The 11,204-nt window shown below is 30.4% G+C and overlaps 2 protein-coding genes across 2 annotated transcripts; both read right to left on the bottom strand.

Annotated features, from left to right (window-relative positions):
- Nucleotides 1-2,418: 2,418 nt before the first annotated feature.
- Nucleotides 2,419-4,093, bottom strand: LOC107477775 (uncharacterized). The gene is made up of 5 exons (XM_016097846.1): nt 3,991-4,093; nt 3,696-3,894; nt 3,363-3,597; nt 2,997-3,089; nt 2,419-2,442 (listed from the first exon to the last, which is right to left on the bottom strand). The coding sequence occupies exons 1-5, from the start codon at nt 4,091-4,093 to the stop codon at nt 2,419-2,421; spliced, it is 654 nt and encodes a 217-aa protein (XP_015953332.1).
- A 3,222-nt stretch (nt 4,094-7,315) lies between these two features.
- LOC107477774 (uncharacterized) lies at nt 7,316-7,648 on the bottom strand. Its single transcript, XM_016097845.1, has one exon. The coding sequence runs from the start codon at nt 7,646-7,648 to the stop codon at nt 7,316-7,318; it is 333 nt and encodes a 110-aa protein (XP_015953331.1).
- Nucleotides 7,649-11,204: the final 3,556 nt, after the last annotated feature.

Below are 11,204 nucleotides of genomic sequence, written 5' to 3'. Positions count from 1 at the left end.
CTTAGATAAAGACGTCTAAAACGTCTTTTTTTAAAGATGTTTTTTATTAATTAAAATTTAACACATATAATTGATTAAATCAGATTATTTTTGTCAAAATTAGGTCAAAAAAATTAATTTAATCGAAAAATAGTGAATCAAATTTTGAACCAGTCTAAATTAATATTATTTTTTATAGAAAATTACTACAATACCCTTATTATAGAAAATAACTAAAATACTCTCTCTCTCTCTCTCTCTCTCTCTCTCTCTCTCTCAAGTACAGCAATCAACTTGGAGAGAGTTGTCCCTGCCGATTTTCAACTATTAGCACCATGTTAACCTCTCGCAAAGAAGTAAAAAGGTAGAATTTAGTATTTCAAAATCAATATATATAATAGGAATATTTTAGTTATTTTCTATAATAAGGATATTATAGTTATTTTTTATAAAAAATAATATTAATTTAGACTAATTCAAGATTTGATTAACTATTTTTCGGTCAAATTAATTTGTCTCGTCTAATTTTAACAAAAATAATACAATTTAATCGATTATATGTATTAAATTTTAATTACTAAAAAGTATCTTTTAAAAAAAGACATTTTAAACGTTTTTATCTAAATACTTTTCAATAGATAATAGATATAATATGACTTCAAACACCACTTAATTAATCGTTATGTGGAGCTAAAGGACAATATATGCATACATTTCCACTTCTTAATTGTTCTTTTATCTTTCATTTTTAGTTAGGTCAAATACTTCCAACTTGTCCAAATATATTATACATATTTTCATTCTGCAGAATTGAAATTGGAATGAACGTATTCGAACACGCTAGCTAGCTGGCTACTTGATTACTTTGATAAAAACACCAAAACAAACAAGTTTTGGAATTAGACACATTAAATTTAACATCAAAAGTGGAGCGTATAATATAATATATATTAACAGATGAAAGAACATGAAGCTATAAGCTACAGGGTGGCTATGGCTACAGTGTCATATGCATTGTAATATATCTTGAATATTCACATTGTTTATTTGAACCATCATAAACAAATCTATTTAATATATTTTTTCTATTTCATCATATAAATTATCTCTTTTTAAAAAAAAAAAATTTGTTGCAATAAGTATTATTTTTCAATTCTAAAAAATTATTAATAAATTTTACCTGTTATATCTTTTATTATTAAGTAAAAAAAAGTTAGAATAATAAAATATTAATAAGAAAAATAATATTAGAGATATTTTTATTTTTCAATAAAAAATAATTATTGTTTTAAATGTTGTACATAACATAACTAAAAAGACACATAATTTTTTTTTCCAAAGAAAAAGAGAGTAACTTGTTTTCATTTGAAAGTTTAATGACTTTCATCTCTTAATTAGCTATGCGCCATTATATTTGTGAAGTTTGGAAGATCCTGTAATCATTACAACAGGAACGGAAAATATAACACCAGCGAAACTGCAAACGCAGCGCATAAAGAGGTGGGAATGACATTTTGTGGTGGTTTCCAGCAAGGCAGCAACCACAGCAAATCAATTATTTTGCGTTGCTTAGTTTAGCGGCGGTTTATAACCGCCGAAAATTGACAAGAGAAATTTAGCCATATTATTTGTGACGTACTTAAACCGCTGTTATTTTTTTCATGTGTTTTATATGATATTTATTTGCGGCGGTTTAAAATCGCCGCTAATTGATTAACGCTCGCTTTTTTTTAAATTCTAAACTTTTATTTTGATTTATTTTATTAACCTAGGAATATTTCTTAATTGTATGGAGTATTTTTTTATTTTAAAAATTTTATCGTTTCCCTCTAAAATTCTATATTATATTACAGGCAAAAGACTCAAGAATATTTAACTGTAAAAAAAAATTAACATATTTATTGTAATATCAGTAAAGTATTTCAATAGTCATCCAAAAAAGTAAAGCATTTGGCTAATAATTAATGTTGTATAGTAACATAAACAAAATATATACTGAAAAATAAACTATCACATATATCCTAATTTCTATTTTTTGCCATGTCCATCCAAAGAATTCACCTGTGCAGCGATGTCTAGTGACAGCTTCTCACCTTGCTGTTGGACTACATAACTCAGTACAGTCTCTAATACCTGTCTCTTCGTTTTTTCTGCTACTATTTTATCCTTCATTGCCTTCTTTTTCAAATTTTCTACTGTTACTTCATCCTCCACTACCTTCCTTCTCAATTTCTTGGCCGTCACCTCCACTTGTAGTTCAAACAGCATCCTTTGGGTCTCTTCTATTTGAGCTCTATCCACCGGCGGCTACAAACTCGGACGAAAGAGTTGACTTGGTGTCGGCCCGAAACCTATACCACGCACTCTAACCAAGCGCTCTTTACCGAGAACCTGGACAAGGGAATTATTTTCAGACAATATTCTCGTAGTTTTATCCAGCTACTCAATCTCAGATATTTTTTTCTGCAAATGTAAATAACCATACACAATCACACTAGGAATATAGCATACTCAAGACATTTTAATAATTAAACCTAACATGTTACAACATAAATGATTAGGTGTACTTACAGCAATCCTCTGCACTTATTCGTGTATGTAGGTGCCATCACATCGTTTGTGCTTTAGGATCCATACTTTTCCTCTACCAACTCTCCTGGCCTCCCTTGTTTGTGTCTGTGACAATACAGTTTATACCATAAGTTTCACTTATTTAATTTTCTCCAATAATTTTTTCTTGTTCTACTCTATAAATAAATCCAAACTACATACCAACCAATTTATTTTACCTCAATCGGTTAAGTATTTAATGATTGCTCCATTTATTTTTCAAGAATTGAGTAATTGATTATACTTAAATAGTAAATTTATTTTAATAGCTCCAACATTTATTTTTTGAAAATCAGCATTACTTGTCAATTTCTTATAAATTAAAACTGAATAATGATTTGCTTAAAAAAAAGAGAATTATTCAAGACAATGATAGGCACCTGTATTTGATTTTAAATCTATATTACCTCTTCTTTCCTTGCCTTAGCCAAACTTTTAGAATCGTCAGTATACGTGTAAAACTGCTTCTTTCGATTCAGCGTGTTTTTCTTGCACTTCGCCTATTATGTTATCAACAGTAACATTGGTTACACACAGAATGAATACATACGAGCGTACCATAAATAGTTAAATGTTCTTATAATTCTCTTTTACTTTAGTATATTACTTATATATACATTATTTTTCTCTTTCTTTGAAAAGTAATATATATAACTCCACAAAAGATTGAATGCAATAAAGTAATCTCTAAGACTGAAAATTAGTTGGTATTATATGCGTTTATTTGAAACTTAGGTGGATTAAAGATAAAGGCTACTTAAAAAATGGGGTACTTTTGTTGCAGGATTATTACGGTAATCAATAAACCACCTCCAATGCTCTCTAGGAATTCTTGCCAGGCGGTTATCAAGATTCTGCTCAAGTGTCCTTGTTGGTTTGTAATGCGAGTCATATAGCCTCCCTCTTGTATCCTTCCAGGACCTCCCTATTTGTTGCAAAAATGTTTTCTTGATTCTACCACCGCTATCTTCTTGAAAGTGGAACATCTCCTGCAACGACAATGTCCAACTGTAAGTAATTGTAAGTTGAAAGGTTTGATATGATTAAACAATGCCAAAAGTCATTACCTTTATGCAATCATTATAAACCCTGTCTTTTTTCTGCACCTTTGCCCAACTTTTATTACAGATAGAAAATTTGCTGTAATCAGAACCCACGCTCCTAGAATGCCACTCAGCAGGCCAGCTCTATCTCCGACTGCTTGTAGTTTCTCATTGAACCTCAGTATGATTTTACTATCATTAAGAGACCGCTCCATAGCACCCTTCACACTCATTTTGGTTTGCTTGACTATTCCATCAGAATCTATAAAAAAATATTATTTATGTGCTCAATATGTGAGAAACATAACAATATTATTAGCTAATCAATTAAAAAGTCGTATGGTTCAGCACTTGTTACCTATGAAATCAACATCCCAAAACCCAGTAGTCTTTCGTCTTGTGCGCTTTTCAGCATTAAAAGTAGCAAACATCCTGTCAATGTATTCGTCAAACGAATTCATCTTGTTCGCCTCTGAGTCTATGTCTTCATTGCACGGTTCTGTCACTTGTACACCGTTAGTGGTCTGTGGCTCAGGTCTTAGTTCACTCCGGAGCAGACGAAAGAGTTGGAGAAGACCCGCTACGGAGACATCACCATTACTGGGGGGCGGGGAATGAGCCAATCATCGTCAACGGATGGTGAAGATGCAGGAGGTGCAGCTGAAGGCTGCTGACATGGTGGCTTTACTCTTGTGCCTTTCGTGTAGCAAAATTTTTTGAACATCTTAAAATTCTAATATAAACACATGAAGTATGTCAAAAAATATTCGTTAATTTTAGACTCATAGAATAATTAACAAATAAATAACTATTAATTTTCTTTCACTTTTTGTGTTGTATTAAATTTTCATACTTAAACCGTAAATATTAATTAAAATTATATACATTTATAGTCTGTTAATAGAACTACCGTGTTTTAGGCTAATAAAATTACTCACATTATAACTATGTCGAAGGATAGTAAATAACATTATATATATGTACATATATTAATTATATAAATAGAACCTTTTTTTTCCAAATGATCTAACTACATATAAATTAAAAAATCAAAAGCCAAAGACAAACGTATAAATAGAGGAGGAAACTAATAAGGAGAATAGGACATTCTATTGGCAATAATGAAACTTAGTTGACTGTGCATAAAAAAATTATCATTAGTTTTTCTAATTTTCTATTTGCATGAGCAACATCTACTCTATTTGATTATTAATTACTATTATCAATATTCCTACTTTTCATAAGTATAACAATTTCAGATATTTTTAATTAAGAAATTATAATTAAAATTAACAGTCATTATTACTCTTATGAAAAAATAAATAAAAAATTAATTCAATAAATCAGAGGCCATATTTTTGAAATTTTTTTTAGTTACAATAAATTAATTTTGGCTATAACACTAAGAATGGGTTTATACAACGAATAAATTATCAATCTGGCTGCTTTTGTAGTTATTAATAAAAATATTTTTAAATAATTTTAAAATATTTAAAAATTGTCCAGTTATGATCAAACACTTATTCCATTAATAAAAATGTGTCACATCACTTACTTGCAAATGTCAAGTCTTGCTTGCAACATAAAAATTTCATTTGCCACGTTATTTTTTTGGGTTAACATAGAACATCTTAATTTTTCAAAATATGCATTACAAAAAAAAAATTAAAATGACGATTTTTTTAGAAAAATGACAGCAATTTACATGGTCATTATTATAAAAAACGGCGCTTTTAAAAAATACCGATATTTAGAGCATTATTCTAGTTATTACGACGAGATTTAAAAAATCACCCACAATGAAAAACACATAATGTTACAAAATTATTGAAAAAGTAAATTTCGGTGTAAAATTAAGATATTTATGTGTATTGTTAAGAGTTTTTGGTGTATTTGTATTGATAAATTTTAAATAATTCAAAATCCTTTCTCTTTTTTCTCCTCATCTTCTGCTGTTTCTTTTTTTTTTTCATCATCATCTTTTTTTTTTATTCATCTTTATTTTCATTTTTTTTTTACTTTCTTAAAAGAAATACATAATGTTATAAAATTAATAGAAAGATGAGGAGAGAAAAAATATAGCAATAAAAAGAATGACGAATAGGATGAAACACTCGAAGAAAAAAAAGGAACGCAAAAAAAGAGAAAAAACACAAAAAAAAAGAAAAAAGAGGAGGAAGAAGAGAAATACAGGATACAAATATTGGAAGAGAAATGACATAATTTTATGTACACATTATGTAAGTTGATTTTATTGAGATAAGATTAATTTGTATGAATTTATATGTCAAAAAAAAATTTGTATATGTAATAGGTTCTTAAAAATATTTCGCAAAAGCACACTTTCTACAAGTTTAAAGCGAATGAAGCGTAGAATGAGACGCCAAAAGGAATGTCTAGTAGCTAAGAATTTTTTGTAGCTTTTGCTCGAGTATCTTGAATGGAAAATTATTATATCATTGGAAATTTGGTATGACGAATTAAAGCAGCACCTAATAAATGATTGGAGAGGGTGATTAATATTAATTAATACAATTGCATTATCTGCCGAAGAAATGTCAATGCAAAATAAACACGACCATATATATGCCAACCAGATTTTGTTTGGTTGACAAAATAGAGATGAAAAAATAATTTTAATGGGATTTTTTATTTGAGGTTAGACTGTTAGAGGATATAGATGTCTCTTTCCTAATAATTTTAATGGTCTATTTAAATTATACTAGAAAATCCAGTAGAATTATTCAATTAGAAAAATAATCTATGTAAATAAGGCTAAATACATTTTAAGGAAAAAAAAAATCACCACCATATGTTTAGTTTGGACTTGCCAATGCAAATTAAAACCACGCATTTACTAGCTAGAACTTAGCTTAGCTTGTTTTATTTAATTTGTTTATTTTGGTCAACTACTAGTTTTCATTATTCAGGTAAAGAAAAAGAAAATTTATACATATATATTCAAATGTGATTGAGAATGGCTAGTTCAATTGATAAAGAGTTGTTGGTTAGTATTTTCCCTTTTCAATTCTATATGAATACAGAGGGAACTCTTCCTTTTTCATCTCCCCAAGCCAAAGGAATGCTACATGAATAATATATAGGGAACTCTTCAATAAATTCTTTTTTACTGGTTTTTATTTTTTAGTTTAAGTTTTTGCTTAAAGGAATCCGTATTCATTTTACCAGATGATACTGTAATTTTAAAATTGAAATGAAAATGCAAGAGATAAATTAAATTATTGAGAGTGGTGTACCACACTTGACAACAAGCTAGTACTTAAAACAAAAATGGAAATACTAATACCAACTACTAGATCTAGAATTATTTGGCATTATATATACTTTTCACGTAATTACAAAATTAACTTTATTTTATTCGCTAAATTAGTTAATCAATTTAAGTTCGTAATATAATATTTATTCAATTCTATATCAAGCTACAATGCAAATCAATCATCTTATTGAACATTACTTTGTCATTTACTTACCCACCAGTATCGTCATCAACGTGTGATGAGAAAGAATGTTACTAAGCAAATTAATAACATAACTGTGGGAATATCAATAATTTAACTGACCCCATCATACATCTATCATTCTAAATTCTAAAGATCAAATAAGATTTCAAGAATCCATTGAGTATAAGAAAATTATGACTATTGAAGGAGAAATGGTTACATTTAATTGGTTTGACCAATAAAAACATCTGGTAAATTGAATATGACTTGATCAGTAGGATGATTATTGTTATTATTATTATTATTATCATCAACAGGGTTGAGAAAAAGGTATACGTGAGATCCATCTTGGACTCCATATTCAGCAAGAGAAACTCTTTCTTCTTCCTCTTTGCTCATCAAAGGGCTATGATCAGCATCGACAACAAGGATTAAACGTTCAAAAGGTAGCTTCTGTTGGGCTTCAATTTCTCTCTTTAGATCGTGAATCGTGGCATCATTTTTCACTTGGACATAGAACAATGTTCCTGTCAAATTTTCTACCACCACCTTCATGGCCCTGCAGTGATATAATATTATTTGTATAAATATGTAATCTACAAAACAAACCGTTAATATTTTCCATTTTGAACGATGCTTTGTGTGTGAACTTAAAGGAACAAAATGAGTTTGGATTGGAGGGGGAAGATGGAGGTAGAGTTGGAGATGCACGCAAATGCTGAAGGGGTTTGTTCATGTGTGCTGCATTTTCGGGAGTTAGTTTGTGTGAATTGAATGTTTCTAAATTCTAAACTTTGAATGTGGCAAAATCGACTTTAATCGTTCTTTCTGTTACATGCCTACAAAACGAGCAAAACATGGATCTACTTTTGTTATTTTTTGTTTGGCTTTTTCAATTCTTTATTTAAGCAAATAAATATATATTTTTATTTCTTATTTTACTACACTATTTTTTTTAATATCAGAACTTTAATCTTTGATTATTTGTCAGTTTGATTGATTGGTCAGTTTTGAATTATAATTTAATTAGTTTATTTTATATTTTTTAATTACCAGTTTACCTTATTAAACATATAAAATAAAATAATTTTAAACTATTTTGTGTTATTTTTTATATTAAATTACTCTATTAATTTTTATAGTTTTACTTTTACTAAATTTATAATTAAGTTCCTATAGTTTAAAAATTTTAAATTGGATTCCTACACGGATTTAAATTTTATAATTAGTTTTTTATGGCATGAAATGAGAGGGACATTTAAATTTAGAAATTCAGTTTTATTTAAAAATTTAATGTTTAAAAATAGGTATTTTTAATTTAGAAAGAAATAATATTCTATTAATCTAAATATTTTTGACGCAGTAAGAATTTAATTAATTTTTAAATTATAAAAACTTAATTATAAATTTGATAAAATTTTAAAAATTGATAAAATACTTTAATATATTTTTTATTATCTTCTAAGTAATTTTGTTGTTTTTGGCTGGAATAAATTACTTGAATAAATTGCTTTGAAAAAATATTATCCAATTGTCTGATTGTGCGATTGGTAAATTACACAATTGAAGTAACGATTTTTCTTTTTGATACAATTCGCCAAGTTTCTAAATATGCCAAATTTTTAAAGGATTTATACATTAACAAGGAAAGGATCAATGATTTAGAAACTATTCTTTTGGAGAGTTTTATTTCTTCTCTAATGGAGGCTATTTCTGAAAAGTGTAGAGTTCCTGGACCTTGTTTAGTCTCTTGTACCATTGGTGGTGTTCAATTTATTGATTGTATGTATGACCTTAGAGCATGCATAAGTATTATGCTACTTTCGGTTTATGATGAATTGAATCTTCCACCATTGAAGCGGTCGGTGGCACGTGTTGTACTAGCCAACAAGAACATAATTTCTGTGGTTGGTATTGCGAAGGATGTTTTGGTGAACATCAAAGGATTGATTTTTTCGATTGATTTTTATATCCTTGAGATGCCTCTAAATAATTCTGGGAGACCTTCATCCATCTTGTTAGGAAGGTCATTCTTGAAAACCTCTCAGTTTAAACTTGATGCCTTTTCAGGTACTTATTCATTTGAGATTGACGGAAAGGCCGTAAGCTTTAACTTAGATGAAGCAATGAAACATCCGCCGGAGGATCACTCTATCTTTCGGTGTGACATTATTGATAAAGTTGTAGCTGAAGTTCACAATGAGACCTTTGATGAGATGAATTTGGATAAAGGTGTAAGTGTGGGAAATCCAATGATTATGATGAAGATACTTTGCCACATTCAATGTTGCCGGATAATAATGTGCCGAGTCATGAGTTGAGTAATGTGTTGAAACCTCTACCTCTTTATTTAAAGTATGCCTTTCTTGATGATAATCAAAAGCTCCCGGTGATAATTGTAAAGGAGCTCACCTCCGAATAAGAAGAGAAGTTGCTTGAAGTGTTGAGAAGACACAAGAAGTCTATAGGGTGGAGTCTAGTGAATATTGTGAGTATAAGCCCGCGCACTTGTAAGCACCATATTTTTCTAGAAGACGGAGCCAAACCCGTTCGTCAATCCTAAAGGAGGTTGAACCCCACCATCATGGAGGTTGTTAAAAAGGAGGTCACTCGACTTTTGGAGGCTGATATCATCTATCCTATTTCGGATAGCGAGTGAGTTAGCCTGGTGCAAGTGGTGCCCAAGAAGTCGGGTGTTACCATGGTTAAGACTGAAAGTGGAGAGGTCATGGTGACTAAAGTGCAAAACTCATGGAGAGTTTGTATTAATTACAGGCGCTTGAATCTAGCAACCAAGAAAGATCACTATTCATTTTCGTTCATTGATCAAATGCTTGACCAGTTGTTAGGTAAATTGCACTATTATTTCCTAGATGGTTACACTGGTTATTTTCATATTCACATAGCTCCTGAAGATCAAGAGAAGACTATGTTTACATGCCCCTTTGGAACGTATGCATACAAGAGAATGCCATTTGGCTTATGCAATACACCTGCGACGTTCCAAAGGTGCATGACTAGCATCTTTTCTGATTTTCTTGAGCATTGTATGAAAATTTTCATGGATGACTTTAGTGTGTATGGAAACTCATTTGATCTTTGCTTGGATAATTTAGCTAAATATTAGAAAGATGTGCTAGTTAAAACCTTGTACTAAATTTTGAAAAATGTTATTTTATAGTGAAACAAGGTATTATCCTAGGACACATTGTTTCTAGTAATGGTATATCTGTTGATCCTACTAAAGTTGAGGTTGTTTCTGGTTTATCTTATCCCTCTTTTGTAAGGGAAGTCCGTGCGTTTCTTGGTCATGCAGGTTTTTACTGGCGGTTTATCAAGAACTTAGTAAGGTTGCTCTACCTCTTTCTTGCTTGTTTCAGAAGGATATGGAGTTTGATTTCAATGATGCTTGCAAGGAAGCGTTTGATGCGCTAAAGGATGCCTTTACCAAAGCTCTCATAGTACGAGGACTAAATTGGAGTAGCCCATTCGAGAGTATGTGTGATGCATCTAACCATGCAGTGGGGGCCGCGCTTGCACAGCACGATGGTAAGGATCCTTATGTTGTAGCCTATGCTTCTAAGACTCTGGATAGTGCACAATTCAATTATACTACCACCGAAAAAGAGTTATTGGCAATTGTTTTCGCTTTGGATAAATTCCGAGCCTATTGACTTGGTTCTAAGGTGGTAGTATATTCAGATCATGCGGCTTTGAAATATCTTTTGGCAAAGAAATAGTCTAAACCTAGATTGATCCAATAGATATTGCTCTTGCAAGAGTTTGACTTAGAAATTAAAGATAGGAATGGATCATAAAATTTAGTGACGAACCACTTGAGCCGCCTTGAACATTTGAAGTTTGATTCCACCCCCATCAATGATTCTTTTCCTTTAGACACCTTGCAAGCAATTTCTCAAGTTACTCCATGGTTTGCATCAATTGCTAATTACTTGGTAGGCCACACATTTCCTCCATATTTTTCTAAGAACCAAAGGGACAAGCTGAAAAGCGAATCCAAGTACTATATCTGGGATGATCCTTACTTGTGGAGATGTAGGGCCAATCAAGTGATTAGGAAGTGTGTGTCTCAATCAGAATTTCAATCTAT

The sequence above is a fragment of the Arachis duranensis genome, chromosome 3 (genome assembly GCF_000817695.3).
Source record: "Arachis duranensis cultivar V14167 chromosome 3, aradu.V14167.gnm2.J7QH, whole genome shotgun sequence".
Lineage (NCBI taxonomy): Eukaryota > Viridiplantae > Streptophyta > Magnoliopsida > Fabales > Fabaceae > Arachis > Arachis duranensis.
The sequence above is the reverse complement of the archived record's forward strand: the minus strand, read 5'-3'. Positions and strand labels throughout refer to the sequence as shown.